A 20,672-nucleotide genomic window follows, 5' to 3' on the forward strand; every position below is an offset into this window, starting at 1 on the left:
ATATATATAATAACATATATATGATATGTTAAAAACAAGTTCCAAGAAAGCTTTAGTATGAAAACAAAATTAAATTTGATGAAGTTTAACAAATTTCATAGCTTTAGCTGCAGTGTGAAAACATTACTTTACTTGAAATCTGGAGAATTCTTGATGTTTTAACTGCACAAGAATTAAATATTGTCATATTTATCAGAGTCCGACAGCATACTTGAGTGGCATCAGTTTTCACATTAGGAGATGAGAAGGCATTCAGTCATGCTCAGATTGTTGCTTGCTTGCATCATCATATAATCGCATTAAACGTGGATTCCAAGGAAAACTCACCCTAAACCCCCAGGTTTCCATGAAAAAGCCTTTCTACACTGTTAAATAACCCAACAAACACAAAGAATGAACAGCTCTTCAGTTCTTTCAGTGACTATAAAAAGAAGATTTTCTTTAAATTGATAGCTTAATAGTTATGCTAAATATAACTTTTGCCCCATTTCTTCTTTGTAATTCATTGTAATGCTTCTTGATACCTCAGTCATCATCTTGCTGATTTCGTTTCTGTCAAGAGAACAGAAGAGCTCATAATGTTAGGACACATTTATATGAAACAGGAGTGCTAGTAAACCACAAGTGTTTCCAGATTCATTGGATATCAGACAATGACCGTGTTTCTAAGCCATTTTTGAATGGCAAGAGGTAATGTTTCCAGCAAATACATCAACCCTTTCCCTCATCCTAAACTACTGGATTGCATTTACAGTAAAGAACAAGATTTGTCCCACACATTAACCAACAGAAGCCAGTAATCAAGATGAAGGCAACTTGCCCTCACTTCCCCAGCTTAAAAAGATGTCAAGTTTTCATGTCACTGTTATCGAAGGAGCAAAGAAATAGAAGATATTAGAAAAGCACTAACTTTTCAATGTTTCTAAGAACTTTTTAATTTCAGCTCTTCAAAAAATACATTCCCATTTAGACTAATTTGTATTTACATTGCTTCCCTGAAGATAAAATTAAATGAAGTAAGATCAAAATGAGAGAGTGCTCTTAATCACTAAAGAAATATGTATATATGTATAAAATATACACATAAATATATATAAACAAACAAACAGAAACAACAGTACTTTGTATCATGGCTTCATATATGTTACAGGTACGTATGTAATCTATGCTAATTACAAAAGCACAATTCCAGGCACCTAGTTATATGTTGCCATTTCACAGAGATGAAAGGTGAGAATTTTTTTCAGTACTTCTTACCAGTTTAAGAAAGTCAATTAATTTGTGAACATCCTCTCCTGTAGAAAGGTCCACGAAATCTTTTGGCAGTCGGTAACTCAGGTATGGACTAGGCTGGACAGTTACTTGACTGTTCGTACAGCGGAAAACTGGATAGTCCTTTGGAAAAGATAATGGATACCATAAAAACAGTGCCTGAGAGTATAACCAGTAAAATCATTTGAACTCCTCCCATTGTCTGAATCACCTTGCCAAAGAGCTTGTTTAGCTCTCATTCAGCTAAACCTGCACTTTCTAACAACTGGTTATTTTTTCATGAAAAACTCTGCCCACTTAAGAACAATAATTTAAAAGTTATCAACAGTCAAATAAACGCATTCATTTCCTCACTTCAAAATGTCTACAGAGTACTGATTGTTAATGTGTTTAATACATATACACATTTACAATGCCTCCATAGTAATGGAGCTATCAGGGAATTTAGGCACTACAATCTGTGTGAGATACGTGGATAAATATTTACAATAACATCCCTAAGCCCGTCTTCACAGGTTCCTTCTCTAAACCCGTATTTGCAAATATAGCCTTATCAGAATTATGATTTAAGCTTTCTGACATATTTTTGCCTTTTGTGAATATATTGCTCTACAGAATACCCAGACATATCTCTCAATTCTCACACCAGGCTTTAGGTAACTTGAGATAATTTTCTCTTCAACATATTGCACATTAAATATGCTCTAGACATGCAACCTAATTGGCAATTACACGTCGATAAGTAACTTCATTTTAAGAGACAGACGTTCGGTAACTTTACAACAGATCCTGTGATTCAATTTAGGCTGAAGGATGAAGGCAAGTCATTCTACTTGACGTACAGGCTTACACCAGAGAAATTATGTAAAGCACCTGGCACGCAGAAAAATAAATCCAAAATTCAGGTGTCCCGTGGACAAGTTGAGAATTGGGAATGTGCTTTTAACAAAGGAGGCAGGTTTTAGCAGAAAGGTTCAGTAAATGAATTTTCATACAGCAATAGCCAGACCATGACACTAAGAAAATAGCATGAAGAGTAACCTGCATAGCAGTTTATTTCCCTTTCAACGTATTATGAAAATGGTGATGGAATCACAGCAAAGCTCAAATGTTAAAAATAAGCTCTATATAGCATGATACTTCAGATACTCTTAATGCAGTTTAAGAGCTAGAAACTAAAGAAAAACCCTATTTGACTAGCCATCTCTCCTCAGACAAACAGCAAGTGCTTCACAAGATCAGGTAACACTACTTAACATCTCCTATCCAGACATCCAAGGACTTGTTAAGATGCAAGGACTCAGTCTCAGTCACACGAGGAGGAAAAAGTTGGAGTAGAAATAAATGAAGACTACGCCTCCCTCTCAGTATTAATGGGAAGTTGTTTTTAAAGAGGCAGCTTGGAACAGGGATAGAAAAGACCTGCTCTGCAAGTCGATGGAGTTCAATCAGAGGACAATGTTTCTTCCCTGAGGGCATTCAGTATGAGAGGCAGAAGTTAAGCTTCTTTTGCCTCCCACCAAACGCAAATCTGGAACTCAGGGAGAGTTTCTATGATGAGTATCAGAAACAAAGCAAAACTTTAAGTGGTCATAGAGAAAAGTAACAGATTTTAAGAAGAAACTGAGAAGAATGGGAAGAAATTTAAGATGCATCAAAGATGCATAAAAGCAGGTTTGGGGCATCATCTTCAATTGAAGTCAGAACTGCAATACGGGCTCGTATGTTTTGAACTACAAATTCCCTTGTAGGCATCTAAAACTAGCAGGTAATACTTGTTGAGATTATCTACCACCTAAAAAGATAGATCGATTCTTCTTACAGAGTTTACATTTCAAGAGTCAAGGACATCCATTTATTTCAATGGGATTTGCATCCCAATTTGATCATAAAAAAGAAGCAGCAGAGACCATAAAGCCTTTTGGATTCACTCGCCAGCCTTCCTCACAGCACAGCCGTACCTGTTCTGTTGCTTCCTCCTCACTCTGGTCGCCTTTCAGATTTCTCCCAGAGGTCAGTTCGTCCCACGTAAACAGCAACGAATCCGTTACTTCTCCAAATGGGTTAAAATCTATTAGCCAAATCTTTCCCTGCAATGAAACAACAGAAGAATTAAAACAAGCTGTAAAATTTTAAACAAAACCAGAACACACACACACACACACATTTCTTCTACTGTAGTATGCCTGATCTTTACAGACAAAAAAAAAAAGTGTCAAAATCAAAATCACCTGTTCTAACACAAAAAAGTATTCTAATGTACTTTACATTAGACCAATAGTTTTAAAACATAGAAAGCTTTGAATTAATATATATATTTATTATTATTACTGTTTTAGGCAGAAAATTAGTCAGAGCTCAAATAAACTGAATTCCCTTCTACACAAGATGCAGTTGTACACAAGGATGAGAGCACAGAAGATTTGCTATGGTCCTCCATGACTCACAGACAGCATGAATAAAGAAGGGAAAAAAAAAGAAATAGAAAAGAGGGATTTTGCATTCCATTAAGAGCTACCTCAGCACCTCTGTACTCTCAGAAGGGATTGTAAAACAACAGAGCACAGTCTGCAAAATGCTAGTGGAGATCGTGAAAGCTGCACGATAGATTTAAGAAATAAAATAGTAACTTAAATGCATTTTTAATATAGCTGTCACTAGTAGCCCAGACTTTCTCTTGCCTTGTCTTTAATATATTAATGTGCCAAACAATTTTAGTAGTATGCACTGAGAGCATGCCTATTTACAGCTGAAAAATGAAAGCAGGGAGACTAACACGACTTATTAAAGGTAACAGAAGTCTGCCAGGGGCAAGGAAGAGCTTGAATTCCTTGAGTCATCTCGAGATACAACCCCCAGCACACTGCCTTCTTTTCTTACCCAAGAAAGTGTCATCTATTCTAACAAAACAAATACTTTATGATCAATTATAATGAAATATGAATACAACTGGTAGTAAGAACTAGCAAAACAAGCATCACATCTGGAAGAAATCAGATCTATCAAATACAGAGAGAAAAAGTTTGTTGTAACATCTGGTACTGAAGGGTTTTATTGTGTTTAGTGAAGACCGATTGGAATTGGAAACCAAACCCGAAACTGTGTAGCTACTGAAAGATTATTTTGCTTTTTCTCTCCCTCGTTCCTAAAGGATCTTCCTTCTCTGAGCGGCTTCCTATTTTGATACAAACTGCACGTACCTTTAATGATTTACACTAGAGCCGTCTGTTTTCTAACTTACAAAGATCCCTTTGAAGCCTTCAGTCAGAGTAACATGGAGACTTCCTCTCCCACCCACACTGCCTCAACCACCCTCACAGGCACTGCAGAGTGGGAACCGAGTAGAAACCCACCCAACAGCAGAGAACAGAAATGCTAGAGGCTAAAAGCAGCCTGCCATCCTCTGCACAGTTACTAATGCAGGTGGGGGGAGTCCCGGGCAGACGAAAGCAGCGATGTTTCCTGTGGACAGGAACCGTGCCAGCACGGTGACCTGTGACCATGGGGTTTGCACGCAGACTGTCACAGGTCTCACTCCCTCCGGGAAGATCAATGGGGCACAGCTGTCCCAAAATGAGTTTCAGGAAGCAAATACACTGCAACGGTGCTACCCAAAGCAGACAGCTGCAAAAGAAACGGCAAACTGCAGGGACATGGACCTGCTTCTTATTTTTGGAGGGGTGAGGAAGCACAAATCTGCTAAACTGCAACACCTCTGAACCAAAATTGACACCGTCAGTGCAGACAGCAAACAGGGCCAAGCTCTGCTATCATTTTCCGTCTCTGTTCCTGCCTGAAACACAGTCACAAATTCTCATTATAAGCAATGTTTTACTTTTGCTAATGGGGACATCTTGTTAGCTCCAAGGCACTGGGAGGAGGAATCTGAAATTTAGATTCATGCTATCGTACTAGAAAAACAAGCTAATGAACCAATTTAATCACAGGCAGAGGCAACGGCTGGCAAAGTTCATTGTGCAGTTCAGAGAATCTTTCCTTGCATCAGAAATGTTTACACTTCATAAAGGACTTCCTTATGAAAGACTTTCACAGAGACTCTTCCTCACCCCAAATACATGAAATTGTTGGTGCTGTGTTTTTCTTTTTTAAATAGAAATTCAAGGTCGTTTCTCTAGGGAAGAGATGTACTGTAGAAAAAAAAAAAATGAAAATTGGTTTGAGACACTACTGAAAGCAACATCTGTTTTTTGTGAGCACCCGAGCAGTATTTCCCTCTCTGCAGACAGCAGCACTCCATCCACAACACCAATTGCCTCCTCAAGACTGTCTTAAATCTCTGCTGAGCTCCAGTAGTAGCAAACTGATGAAAAGTGGCAAACAAAATAAATACCTCATCTCAGGCCTTGTTAAAAGGGAATGTATACAACTCTGGGTTGGTAACCAAACCATCTTTTCTTCAGATTAAATACTCATTCAAGTCTTCTCTGCAATTCTGTTATTTAAATGTAGTTTAAGATGACATGCACTGTGTATCTGAAGAGCAGGAGTAAAGCTATTTATCTGCTGCCTTCTTACATTAGTAATCTTTGTCATGGGGACACAGAAATGCACAAGCCAGAGAAGCAAAGTTGTGCATACCTGGAGGGAGAAAAAAACATGTATTACGTGAGATTTTTTTCTCTCATCCTAAAACAGGAACCACTAGATTTACCATACCATGACACCTTCATGCTTTGTTTTACTGAAGCATTAAGCAGCACGCTGCTGAAAGGAAGTGCTTATGACAGAGACTGTTTAAAGGAAGTTAAAAGATAGATAAAACGCAAACCAAACTGTTACATTTCCCTAACTCCAGCTGCACCTTCATGCACGGTGACAATGCTCTAGAGCAGAGCTGCTAGCACTAGTTTGCATCTTAACAAGAAGAGTTGTGAACTAGGAGCGGTCTGGAGCCACTTATTTTGCTTTTCCTCGTCTTAATACGGTAACTTGTCTTGGACATGGTTACAAGGTGTAAGACTTGTAAGAGATAAGAAAAGGAGCAACAGCAGAGCTGAGTCTCAGGCTTCTCAGCTGTTGCACAACGATGCACGCTGCTAGCAGAAAAAAAGAAAGGTATCCAAATGAAGAGAGGCCACTGGTCTTGCATTATGACTTCTTCAGGGCTAGGTTTCCAGCTCACTGGGCTTTGAAGACTGCATGATGGTTTTTCTTCCTTGAAAGATGACTGGTCTGCGAAGCCAGGTGCTAGCTCAGACGTGCTTGGTGAAGAGAGTGTAACAGGAGAGGCAGCCAGAGAAAAAGTTGTTCTCAATAGGGCAACTATCCTATGCCATCCTCTGACACAATGAGCTGGCCTTGTGGCAGAGCACTCTGCAGCCTCTCGAGTAACTAAAGAAAGCATGTGGAGGGGTTTGCTCTCTTCCACAACTACAGCAAAGAACAAGCTTGTCCAAGCTGAATATTTAGGGTTGAAAGAATTTAAAATAAGCAGACATTGGACATTTCTCTGATTCTGTAGGTGAGGTTGCCATGCAACCAGCCCAAAGAAGAGCATGGGCTCTGGAAATTAATCAGACCCAGCAACACTCAATATTCTTTTGCTGCCTGTAACTCACACACAAAGGGAGCAATGAATAATACAGTTGCAAACCACAAAAGCATGTGTGAAAGGAGGAAGACTTGACACACGGGGCTATCTGGCAGTTTACAAGACCTGAGGGTAAAAGGCGCCAAGAGATAGCTACAAACAGATATATTTTATCCTGACACATGAAGAAACACTGTTCATTTGAGATCACACAGGCTGAAACCTTTTACTTGAATAATCTGTCTTCATGCTTCAGCTGTGAAGCAGAGTACCCAAAAGCAGAACTTGGTTAGATGCTAAAGCATTGATTCTCATTTTGGCTGACAGCATCCTAAAGTTTGATGATTTGAGTCCAGGCAGGTAGATTTCATTGCCACTCAGCATGGCTGTTTTCAGCCTGCAGCCTGATTTTAGGTACTTACATGAAAAGCTGTGCTGAGTAACAATACGGTAGTTACTTTTCACATGACGTATTCTTATTTTCTTTCTGTTTTGCAAACAATGGCATGACTTACTATTACACTATTAAAAAATACCCCAAGCAACATTCAAAGTCATAATCAGGACTTACTAAAAATACTCCTAACTGACCTCAAAGACTCTTCTCAATCCCTTACCTGTACATGAGGCAAACAATGAGACTTTAAAAAGTATATAGCATTTGCTGTCATCATTTTCTGCATTTCCAGATAAGGATTTGGAAATAAATTTCAGCTAAAACAAATATTTAATTCTCAGGTATTAATGTTAATCCCAAAATCAGGTACTGAAACTTAAGGCTATATAATGCATTTTTTGGTTGTGGTTGCTTTTAAGATATATATATATATATATATATATATATATATATATATATATATGTGTGTGTGTGTGTGTGTGTGTGTGTGTGTGTGTGTGTGTGTGTGTGTGCGTGTGCTTTAGAGCACAGTTCATATGACCTACTCCTCCATCGACATTAGGAAAGGTGCAGGTGATTAATGCAGCTATCAGCATGCAAAGTTAAGATGGGACTTTTCTCCCTGCTCTGTCACTATCCAGATGTTCAGGGTTCCAATTTGTTGAGCACTTGGAACCACGGCTGGAATAATTTGAGAAGAAAAAAAATTAGCTTCCATCTGCCTCAAACCAAGCGCACAACACTCATACTTTTATAGTGATCATCCCTTTGTAACCTAGAGGAAGAGTTATTTGCTAACCTCTGAAGGACAGTCTGAAGAAATGATTAGCTTGGATCAGTTCAGGTGCTATAGGGCTGACCACAGGACAAAACACTAAAGAAATCATTTTTGGAAGAAAAAGTGGTAAGAATCTCCTGCATTTTTTTAGTGAGCAAAACATCCTCCTTTTCCCCTAATTTTTGAAATATCCCAGTTATTCTGGCTGAGTGTTCAGATACATTTCTGACAAAAGCACCTACAGCAGGCACTACACAGAGGGAGCCTTAATAACAAGTACTGCTTCACTACAACTGTTTAGTGATATTGTACAATATTAAGTATCTATCTTAAAAGAAAACTCAATTGCCTTCAGTAGAAGGCAATTCAGACAGAATTGCAGCTGAAGCCAAAGGTATGTTCTTTAAAACAGATTACTTGTCTGGAAGAAGATATTTACTAAATAATTACATCACTGGCACAGACATACTTGCACCCCTAATCCTATCATTCTCTTACCGTTGACAGCAGAGAACATTGAAAAGGAACTGGGAAAGAGAACGATAAAACTAGGTAATGGGTTTTGACGTTTTTTGTTTTTACTTTTTTTTGCCAGGACCACTTCTAGGAAGATGAAGCTATTATTTGCTTCATCTCTGTAATGTTTCAGGTGCAGTTTCCACGGAATAAACAATTCAATACCAAGGACATACATAATCTGTTGTTCACTTACCCTGCTGTCTCTGTAGACATCAAAAACAACTGAAAAAGAGAAATACATATGTTAATCTTTAAAGATATACAATTCCACAGAAGATGTCTAAAATTAAACAGATACTTGTGTACACGGCACAATCTGCAAAGTCAATACATCCACAGAACTGCATGCCAGAATTAGGTTCATTTCCAAGAGGAAGTTGAAAAATTTCAAGAACTACTGTTAATGCACTGACAGCGCGTCTGCCAGGCTTTTCCATTTAATTCTGGTTTGTTCTGCTGATTTTTCCCCCAATGGAGAACATTTGATAAACTCTTAGCACCAAGAGAGGCTTATCTTCTGCATTACTGCTGTTTGTTTTGCAGCAGGACTGAGAAATTTCAAGGGAAGATCAAGACTCCATTGTGCCAGACGTGGCACAAACATGTAATAAGAGAAAGTTCCTGCTTCAGAGAGATTAGGAATTCAGCAGATAAGACAAACAGGTTGTAGGAAGGCAGAAGTCAGTGGGCACGCTGAAGATGAGGTGGCCCTGAAATGGCTATATTTAAAATAAAACAGAGCAGATACTGCAGATAGATACTGCACACCTACTGATTATCAACAGCTCTTTCAAAGAGACTCTGCTGCTCAGTGATTTAAGTCAAGCTGTCTTGCGTTGTTACATTGTTGTCCGTCCCATTGCTTAATTAAGCAGAAGTCTTTGTGGATGTATCTACCTATTAGCTTCTGTACTGTATGGTTAAACAAATCTTTGTCTTTCCATTCAGCTACAGAAAACAGAGAAGCATTCAGGCATGACCACTTGCAGAAATTGTACCAGTAGCAGGGAAAAAAAAAAAAAAAGCCAAATTTAGAAAAAACTCAGACAAAGCTATACTGTCACTTCCTTCGTTAATAAGGGAGGGAATAGTTCAGCTAACTAAGAGATTTCCCAATCCATGAGATATAAACTAAACTCAGGATATGACTGAAGAGCACTTGAGCCTCAGCAGCTCCTCAGGAAGCTGCTTGTCAATAGCAGACACGTTGATTGATCACATCCACACACGTAAAGCTACTCCGCAGCTTAACCTACTGTTTTGTGTGAAGTTGGCTGCGCTAAGGGCAAACCACAAGTCCAAGCTAAAGCCAATCACGTAACTGTTTTTTGGCCATATGGCCTAGAAATCCACACAGCTTTTTGCACAAGCTCGGTTATGTCAACTTGAAGTGATGCTGTAGGATTAATTGCTGTGATTTTCTCACTAAGACAAGCCCTCGGTGGCTAAGTCACCGATGCAAAGAAAAGCACAGCAACCCTAGATTTCTTCCCCAGCTGTTCAGCTGAACTTGTTGCTTTGCCACACACTCTCATTAGCCATATTTCACTAATGGAAAAACTCTCATTTCAGCTTTATGGCTGAACGACGGCTGTCAGCTTGGGGCGAGCCTATGGCAGCAGTGAACGTTAATCACCGAGGCTGACCACATTTAGTGGGATTTACATCCCCATTAAGACTGACTGCACGTTGGTGACTCATTCGGGACTTTCACAAACAGTAAACAGAGAGGAAAACTTGAACTGTGTCGCTGTTCTTTAAGGAACACTTCAGAACAGGCATGTTGTGTGCCAGTGAGACTGTACCTGCAGCTGCTCAAAACTGAGGGTAAGCTAAGGCTTGACCCTACAGCAAGCATTAATACGTCTGTAGGATTGGTTTTAGTGGGCTCTTATGAGAGGATTTTAAAGGGTTCTATCACCATTTAGAAGTATTTAAAAAGCACTCGCCCATCTGTTATCTTACTGCTCTGACTCCGCAGTGCTTCAGCTGCTCTGACTCAACTCTTCCATCTGGAGATGCTACCAGACCAACTGGAAAAAGCAGAGCAAACAGCTCTGAAAGCCTCAACGAAGCAAGAAGTCAGGGAAAGAGCTGTAATACCTTTCCTTTTAAAAGCAAACAAACAAGTAAACCCAGATTTTCATTGTTAACAACACATATGCTACCAGACAGTGGATCAAGGAAGATACCAGGGGATGAATGAAGGTATGGGGGATAAAAAGAGGGCAGAAAATGTGTTCTGCATGGCATTTCTCTGCAGAAGGACAGGTCACTCATTTAGTGCCCAAGACTAAAAGGTTAACAAACCTCCATCCCAGTAGGTGACCCTGAAACCTCTTTTCCCCAGAAGGTAATTCAGATGGCACAGTTTTACTTTGCACAGGACAACACTTCAGATCTTTCAGTTCACTAGGCAGCCATTTCAGAGCCTAAATCTAGGCGTCAATTTCTAAAAATAGTGCCCTGAATTCTTATCTATCAGTTGATTACATACGAGCTGAAATTATGTTGGAACACAGAGGAAAATTAAAACAGTAATCAGAACGTCAGATCTGTGTGATTGATTTTACTTCAAAATGTTAGGGCTAAAGATCTGTTAAATTAGTATACTAATTGTACGTATTATGTCCAAACTGAAATAAAGGAACTGTGCAGAGACAAATTTTTAAGAGTGTTTTAAGAATGTCAGTAAAACAGACTGGCATGAGAAGGTATCCTTTCTAAAAAAGTCCAAACAGATCTATTTGACTGTCCTGGTTACTCAGCAAAATAGTTTACCATGCTCAAAACTTACAGGTCGGGTGGTCAAAGCTTTATGAAAGACAATACAACTGACAGACAATTCTTATGTTTATGCATTTTATTAAACCGAGGCTTGGTTCATGCCAGACCAATTTAAATTCTTTCATCATATTTTTCACCAGTCCTGATCACACATCATGACAAAAACATTATCTTATTCTCACTAAACCATGTCAGGAAACTATTTCCAATAAAATTTGTAAAGGACTCTACATAAGAACTGAAACAATTTACTTTGGCTGCTCAGGTGTAGTAGAATCTCATCAAATACAATTCAAAAGTTTGAGCAGATAAAGTTCTGTACATCAATATTCTAGAAGTCTGTTTGATTTCTTGAAAAGAAACTTAAATCCTTTCCTTGGAAAATACAACAATAATAAAGCAGCAAACATCTTTAAAACATTTTTTCTTACTTTTCCTTCTTATTTAATGTCTTGTTAAGTATTTCTTACCCATTACTCAGACTTTGATTTTTTCTTATTTAAAAACAAGTATAAGGGGGAAATACCTTCAAAAACAAACAAAAAAGCCAACAAGCAAAAAGACAAATGAACAAAAAACACACTATGTCCTCTGACAGGGATCTTTCACTCCTTTTTTGTGTTTTTCTGAAAAGCTTGAACCTTTTCCTTCAGGGTTTTTTGTTCTCAGTTCTATGGTCAGGCAAGAACAACTCCACTCTGAATGTACGCTGTAGCCACTAGAGATATAATACTCTCCCAAGTCAAAAAGAACCAAGCCCTGTGAGATCAATAGCTATAATGAGAGAGATGCACATCCACAGACTTAAAATATTGGGGATATCATTTCTTATTGACATGTACCACTTTTTCCTTTGTTCTCCAGCAGTGAACTGAAGTTTAGCACACTGAGACTTGGTGCACCGTGGAGGAAACAAGCCTGGCTCAGCAGGGGGACAGGACAACAGGTCTCATTTCTATAGAGGTAGTCCTGCAAGCCCTTGCAATTACAAACCTCCCAGTATCCTGCAAAGTAACTTCAAAAAGGTAGACTCTTCATTTTTAAGTCTTTGTAACCACGAATGCAGTATCTTCTTAAAAACCTTTATAAATGCCCTTCTTCCCTGCCCATGTCCCCATAATTGAAGTGTTAAGATACTTACAGTCTTCATCCAAGAATTTATACTGTATGTGTTTCTTGAAAAACTCCTGTATTGATCGACAGATCTCCTCACACTGCGTAGAGATATGATCATAGTATTGCGTGTAGTCCCTCTGTGATATACCTGTCAAAAATTTTAGTAGATTATGAAGAGCTTTAGATGTGAAAACAAACTAACAAACAGAAAAAACCCACCCCACAAACAGTCAAAACACAATTGTCCCAAGTTTTAACCATTAACAGTGACTTGCTGTTTGGCTTTATTCTCCAGTACTTGAAACACTGTCATTGTGACCTTTCTCCTTGAACAGTTCTGCCCTACATTTTGTGAGTCTCATTTTATATGTACACGCTTTGACTATCTTAAGAGAATTTCAGGAGGAATCTTTGCCCGAGTTTAAGTTTCCAGTAGTTGTCCTGTCTTTTCAGTTTTATTCACCCTAGTTACTCTGGTCAAAAACCTTTTCTGTTCAGCACATCAATTGTAGAAACCAGAGTTTGGAACCATAAAATGAAAGGAGGAGAGGCCAGGTTTGCACATTACCAAAGATGATAGAACTGAGTGTACCATAAAGATTCTCATTTAAACTATTTATTAAGTGTGGAATAGAGTGTACCTGTTTGAAAAGACACAAGAGGTGAAGCCTTAAATCCTAGAATCAACAGACTGGCATACAGCTTAATATCTTTGCCCTCCCTCACTGAGGGCTTTCTTGCATCTGACATTAGGTAAACTATTCCAATTACATCACAAGTGTTTCATTTCAGACAGTCAGACATATGTTTGTCTACAACACAATAGTTCAAGTTGACATCAACAGGATTATACACTTGCATCTTAAATGACATAAGTTCTTGTACAGGATATGTCAACATAAGCCACTGCAATATCCTGCTGGACAAACGTCAGATCAAGACCTACACCATCACTGGAGAATGAGTAATGTATGCTATTCATGGAGGAAAAAAAGCCAGAAGTCCCCACGGAAGATGTATCAACGACAGCAGTTCACTATTTTAACCATACACAAAGCACAGAGATCAAGTTGTACTGTAGGACAACGCTGATTTCCTTCTGAGATCTGCCCTTTAAAGAAGTTTGTATACAGCAAAGTTTATGAAGTCAGTGGAACTTTGAATTATTAATATCACTGCAAAGCTTAACTCAGGCCTAAAAACAAACAAAAATCAAAAAAAAAAACAAGAGATGGTGGCATCTCAGGGGATGCAGATGTCTAACTGGAAAAGCATTCACTACACTCTGCAAGTATCACTCCTTTGCTTGACTGACAGGCTCATTAATTTTAAGAGCATGGGAACATATTGTGAAAAAAGCTTGGAAGGGTGCTCAGAAATGCAGCTGGAGTGCTAGCTGAAAAACCCATACTGGTAGATTCCCAAGGTTTCAAAACCTACTAATGAAATGTGCAGAGCTTTTAATTAGCCAGAGTACAAATGCGTTGGGGTATTTGAAAGTAAATATCACTCACTCTCTCTCTTGATTATGGATACATACACTCTATGATAAATCTAAAGTCAAATGTTTTAGAGGTTATTACAGCAACGTGTACCTCTGCCAGTTGTGTTCCAGCAGCAATAAACAAGACAAGATTCAGCTTTTTCCTACTTCTGAAAAGTTACATCAATACATTTAAGCAATAGTGGATTAATGGATAGTCTTCACTATTAGCGAGACAAAATCTGTTACAGAGAACTGCCACAAACCCTGCAATTGGCATGAATGGAGAGAGAACAGGAAGATGAGTGTGGAAGCACAGCCATATAAAAGGGTTTGAGAACTGTAAGTGCTGACAGCACCTAGATTAGCAGATCCCAAAACTGAAAATGAACCTGAAACTTCCTGTGAAGCTTCACAGAACAACCAGACCAAGCGACAAAGGACAAGAAGTAAATTCCTAATGGTGGGACAGGATGGAGACAAATGGCTGACAGCTCCTAACAGGTTCAAAACGGCACAGCCAGTACCAGCACGCAGTCACTGTGCTGAGAAGGTGCCCGGAGAAAGAATGAGGATTAAATACCTTACACCTCTTCACCTCTGTATCATCACATGGAATCCTGGACAGACCACGTACATGCATGTATCTTGGTGCTTGTGAATACGTAGGTATGAGACAAAAAGTGCAGAAATTTGTTCTTATTTTAAAGCAAAAGTCACCTTCCTTCCTATGAAGGATATTCCTTGGTTAGAGTTCAGGCAGAGTAGTTAGGGACAGGTGTGCATCAGTCCTGTGCTATTCAAATTTCCATTCATCTTTAAAGATTCCGTGGTAGACCACACCAAAAGGGAATTCAAATTGCAGAATGGTACTAAGGCTGAAATTAAACCCCTCAGTTTAAGCAGCTGTACGTGCAACTAGGTGTCTAAGCTCCAGTTACAGTCAGGAGAGGATAGTCAATACGTCTAGAGGAGCACAATTCAGCTAAATTCACCCGAAAGCTGCCTAACACACATGCTCTCATGCAATCTGCCTGTCCTCCAGTGTTCACAGGGCTTCTGATGCATCCTCCAGCTCTTTGCATGCTGTGGACACCCTAGTTGTTCAGTGCCATTTGAAACATTCTATATCTAGTTTGTTTTGTTGTTGGTTTGTTGTTTTTTTTCCAGAGTAATAGATCAATAGATTTTTTGCCTAAGCTATGCTCCATATAATGCAAATTCAGACACCTGTGGACACATTCTGACCTCCACAACTTTCAGCATATAATATCCAAATGTGGTCACATTTTATCAGCAAAATACCCAACTGTCTCTGTATTCATTCTGCAAGTTGGGTACGATTCAATAACCTCCTGGATATAAAGGAATCCCTTACTAAACAGCCTTCGGGTGAAGATTCTGAATTAGCAATTAGAATCAAGAATATTCCCGCTGTAATTTTGGACAGACTGTCATCAGGCCTTCAAATACCGTGAAGAGAGAAAATTGGCATGACACATTTTAAATTAGAGAAAGAAGAGAAACATTAATTCTCTGAAATGAGAGCAATAAGGAAGAAACGTCTTCAGATTTAGCACCAATCCAAGTAATCGGAGAAACTCGTTATGAACTTCATCTAATAATTTCATCGCTAAGACAATTCTCACCAATAAGCTTGTTTTCCTTGACAAAGCATCTGAATTCTGCACCAGGGATTAGTTCGCACCATTTGCGAAGAACGAGCTACAAAGGGAAACAAATGACAGAGTATTGTTTCAGAACGGTCATTTTTTGTCAACACGCATAGCTTGTAGATCTTCCAACAGTTTGGCTGTAAGACAACCTCTGACGTTAATTCAGATACAAGAAAACAGAACAATCTTAGCTCACAGTTCATATAGTTATCTTAGGAAATACTTCAAAGCAATTTGACTTAATACTAATTTATACATAATGAGAATGTACAAAAAGAAATTATCCTAATAGACTAATTTACCACTTAGAGCCCTCTTTTATGAAGCCCAACATATCTCAACACTGGTGGCCAGAAAAAAAAAAAAAAAAATCAATGTCTCCTCCTTCCACATTTGGAGCACTCGGTGTCAGTATACATTCAGAGTTCCATGTTTCAAGACCCTTGAATACATCTGCTGTGTTCATAAGCCCTCTGCCCCCAGCACTGACTCCCTAAGACGGTCACCACAACTTATCAAAAAGTGTCTTTTCATAGCTTTCTATGGCTACCCGAAGGAAGGAGGCAGACACTTTTTTCTAACTCATCTACCATTAAATTCTACCTCAGCCCAGATTTATATTATGTTAATTATTTATGCGTATTCTTCTCAAATTTTCTCTCTCTTTTGGCTGCAAGGCCAAGCAACACTACCAAGCCCTTGGCAGTAGGATGAGAAGTTGAAGTTGTAAGAAGAAAGGTTCAGACTGGTCACAGGAAGAAACCTTTTCACCATGAGGACAGGCCAGCATTGGAATAGCCCCCTCACAGAGGTGGCACAGCTTCCATCCACTGATGTTTTCAAGACCAGATTTGAGAAAACACCAAGCAACCCAAACTGATCTCAGTTTACCCAGCTTTGAGCATGAGAATGGATTGGAGAACTACAGAGGTCTCTTCTCACCTTAATTATCCTGTGCTTTTCCTCTTTGTCCAGTATTTAAATGAGAAATTATTTATGAAACAACTTCCAAGTTACATTAATGATACAGCACGGAAGACAAAAAGTCCTGCTGTACAGCACAACAAATCTGTCATGGAATTGGCAGAAGTGGCTCTCTAGTAAAAAGAGCTGATGAACAGAATTAAATTTAACCAACTCAACCTCTATTCTGGTACACACCCAAGCGCAATTCTGCAATGCCTTTGGAGGTACAAACTGGTTCAGATAAGGACGTGAGATAGAAATAGTAACCAAACTATTATTGCCAATAGGACAGAATGCCTGGTAATTAAAGCATCTCTCTGGCACTTCATCAAGTTTCTGCTTTTCCTAAGCTGAAGCATTCAGATGGATCCATTCTTTGGAGGGCTCAGTTACTGCTCACGGGTCCTGGAAACTCCCAACACCTATCAACTGCAGTAGAAAAACCTCAGTAATCAAAGGTGACATGAAACTGCTGCAAGTTTCAGAGGCCTGTCTTTAAAGCACATTAAGATAGCGCTTCAAAAACACAAAGTGCATTCGCTTTTCTAAAGCCTTTAAACCCACAGGATGATGAAAAATGTTATTTTTACATTAAAATTAGATATATGAGTAGATGCCATCATAGAACCGACAGCACCACAAGAAGAGTTTAAAGCATTATTAATCTCTAAGTCACTAACTTACCATTTTAATGCAGGAACAAGCTTATATAACAAGATCTGATAGACCATCTCAGTTCTTAGCAAACAGCTACAAGCCCCAGCCACTACAGCCAGCTTCTCTCTCAGCCGTGATGTCCACAAGAAGCACATTACAGAGAATATATGATTTTGAGCTACCGAGCTTGTCTTTCCTGGCAAAACCTGACAGACCCTACAGGGAACTGCAAGGAAGCTTCAAAAGTCTGCACTGAGCTCATCTCTGACCTGTAGCTAAATGAACTCCTTGTGACCTGTACTTCTTCACCAGACTTCCCCCACACTGCCCAAGCAACACAATTAAAACAAACAACAAAAAGTATTGTGGGCACACGCCCAAGTACAAGTGGCAGCCTGCCCGTGCGTAATTCACTTAAATTACCTAGAAGTCATACAAAGAGTCTTACCTCATAGTCTAAGGAAGGGTCAGGGGAATCATCAGTACAGTGAATAAATCTGGAAAATAAGTCACAGGCATCAAAATCTGCTTTTACATACAAGATTTTAGCGATAGAGAGGAAAATTAACCCCAAAACGTTGATTACAAAAGATACAGATAAATTACCTCTAAGATGTATAAAGCAGGTAATTTCCGTATGGCAGTAACAAACCTCCTTTCCACAATTACCATGAAAAAAAAAAAAAAACATCTTTTTTGATCTAGTGTAATTTGGAAGTGCTTAATGGACAGGGACTTGGCTAGTGTAAGTGCTTATTCACTGTTAAGTCCTTTGTTTGATTCAACAGCGCTGCTCCTTTTCTCTTTATTGTTATGTTGCCATCATCGTATTCTCCAAGAACCAGATAAACATTAAAAGTACAAAGGAAAACATGCTGCAATGAAACTTGATTAGGTTGTTGAAGTTCAACTTCCTAAACCAGACAACTGAGAGGCATCACTCTATCTTACAGCAGCTCAGGATTATTTTCATTTCTGTGAAAAAAAGATGCAAAACAGTGCCACTCAACACTTCTGATTCCACAGCATGGTATTCTTCTAAATTAAGAGCCTTAAGAAATGCTCTTAGAAATCTCCTGAGAGTGGGAATAAACAAAACTATTTCCATAACTGCAAGCAGATGCCAAGGTTTTGTTCCCTGCGAGTAGCTCACTCTCTGTGCCACCATTCAGCAACTACCAAGAATGGAGGCAGCTATATCCAAGACAACTTCTATGTACGTTTTTGTTGCTATACAGCAAATCTTGCAATAAATCCCATAACTGTCCAAGGGAATTATCGGAAGAACATGCACTTTCCTTCCAGGCAGACTCCCTGACCTTATTGGCAAACGACTTTGATGCGCAGAAGAACTGTGTAAAGGGTCAGTGCTGAGCACTAAGGATAAACACAGCCATTTAAGACATCTCCTTTTGGCACTCAGCTCAGTTAAGCAATCCAGAAGTCTCACATCTCTTCACATCTCTCCTACAAGCGCTGCATCGCAAGACACGGCTGCCCAACGTCTCTGCTCTTCATAAGAAATGCAATGCTTTGCTTAGGACACGGCTGCCCAGCCTTCAGTTTGAAGCAAAGAGCTATCATCACAGTTTTCTCAGCATGCTGCCAGAAGAAATAAGTTTTTAGATTAGGCTTTAATATCCACCACACAGAGAAGAGAAGGGTGATAGCAGGCATGCTTTCCAGAAGTACCGTAATCAAACCAATCGTATAAATCTGTAAGCCTATGTAAACAGATAACTTCCTTCAGCTACAGTTTATATCCCAGCAATTTAAGATCTGTCAAGGCAATAGAAACACTCCTAAGTGCCTGCAGTTTTGCTAGACTCAAAATTCCTCCATTACGATCGTATCTGCTTACCGTGCTCAAGAAAATATTCCCCACACACCAACATAATCATAAACTAGAGGTAAGAAGGCAGCTGAAGTCCAACACATGGTTCTGCAGCCCCTGCATTATCTTTTCAGGGTCTTCCATGTTTGAAATGGCGGTATCTATAATCTGCTCCATTCCTGTAGGATGCAGACTTTGCCATTTAGCAAAAAAAAAATCAAAGTTATCTCTTGTTCAACCCTCAAATATTTTAGGTGGGAGCTAAGTGGGGAAAGATATTCTCTCTTTCCTTGCCATTTTATATCTTTTACCAACTTATTCTAGCATTAACTGCTTGGACACGGCTGAATTCATCCGTAACTTACAGCATTCTGAACATCAGAGACAGAAAGCTAGCCAGGGTTTCTTTAACTTGCATCCTATTCAGGTTTTCAGGTAGCTGAAAGAGCATTCAGAGGGACTCAAGGACCACAAAACAGAAAGATCTCCCAGCTCCCTTTTCAAAAGCCTTTGACAATTAGAATTTTAAACACTAGGAGGGTGAAGGAATTAAACTTCATTGCTTGTGCTGTGGTCAACAGCTTGCCTACAGATTTGTACTTAGATGGCAACAAGAAAAGGATCAAGGTCTCTTACTTGTAGCAGATGTTAATCTCTAAATGCCTACGCGTGACAACAGGACACACCACGTGAAGCTGTTATGCAGTTCAGCTTGCACCACAGAGACAAGTGATTTGAGGTTTGTGAGATCTCTGGTACCTATCCTGCTATAAAAACCATCAACTCATTCGCCAATAGCTGAGATTATTATTCACAGAATGAGCTATTACAGGTATAATGAGACTTGTAAAAGTCATTTTGTACCAGACAGTTCCCCTGCTACTGTCTCATAGCTTATTTTCAAAGCTTAATAAAATAAAATACAAAAGTCCAGTTTCTAACAGCAAGAAATACTCAACTTTAAGGACCACAAGCAAATTGTTCAGGCACCACTTGAAAGAGGATTTTGAACTACACGCACTGTAAATTCCTAGGAAAAATGGGAGTGTATGTAAAAAGGCTTTATTTTCCACATGAGATAATGTGGAACTGTTTACCTTGAAATAGGCCATATTAAAGTCTAAACCAACAGCTACCATTTTTACAAAAAGTATCCTGATCGCCAAGTCACATCTTTATGAGCCAACACTGCCTCCTACGTTCTGTTAGGAGAACACAGTCTCAGAAAGAACTTTGTAACTTCCTATTAAAAAACAAAAAAGGATAGTTTAACTGAATCAAGTTTAGATGCAGGCAGAAACAGAGTAAATATTAAGCCTCGACTATTTTTCAGTCTCCTCTCAGAGAATGAAAATTGGAAAGAAAACAGAACAGACTGAGAATAAGAGGCAGAAGAAACACACCCAACCTGCACCTCCTGGATCGGGTTCCTCCAAGGAGATTTTGTCATATCTGACTCTTTGAGTCAGGCATTTCATCGCTCAAAAGCGAGCTTTCATGCCATGAGCGTTTGGGTAAAGCAGAGAACTTTGTGGTTCTACATCTTAAAGAGTTAAGTCTGATTTCAAAAATAAAGTCTTAGTGCTATCTTAAAGGAAAAAAAAAAACGTACTGCTTAATTTCAAAGCCTTGTTTC

General features: G+C 39.1%; 1 protein-coding gene across 4 annotated transcripts in view; it reads right to left on the bottom strand.

Annotated features, from left to right (window-relative positions):
* Positions 1-20,672, bottom strand: part of CDC123 (cell division cycle 123) — a gene marked incomplete at its 5' end in the record, with an annotated part of 34,839 nt that overhangs the window by 662 nt on the left and 13,505 nt on the right. For 2 of the 4 annotated variants that reach the window (XM_084517841.1, XM_084517843.1), the window contains 7 exons: positions 15-552; positions 1,258-1,395; positions 3,234-3,362; positions 8,711-8,739; positions 12,446-12,568; positions 15,553-15,628; positions 17,651-17,699. In XM_084517841.1, coding sequence (XP_084373967.1) covers positions 526-552; positions 1,258-1,395; positions 3,234-3,362; positions 8,711-8,739; positions 12,446-12,568; positions 15,553-15,628; positions 17,651-17,699 — 571 coding nt within the window. In that variant the 3' untranslated portion in view covers positions 15-525. Of the gene's footprint in view, positions 1-14; positions 553-1,257; positions 1,396-3,233; positions 3,395-8,710; positions 8,740-12,445; positions 12,569-15,552; positions 15,629-17,650; positions 17,700-20,672 lie in introns of all 4 variants that reach the window. The other 2 variants (XM_084517840.1, XM_084517842.1) reach the window with 1 other exon arrangement.

This window comes from Aythya ferina, assembly GCF_964211825.1.
Source record: "Aythya ferina genome assembly, chromosome: 1".
Taxonomy (NCBI): Eukaryota; Metazoa; Chordata; class Aves; order Anseriformes; family Anatidae; genus Aythya; species Aythya ferina.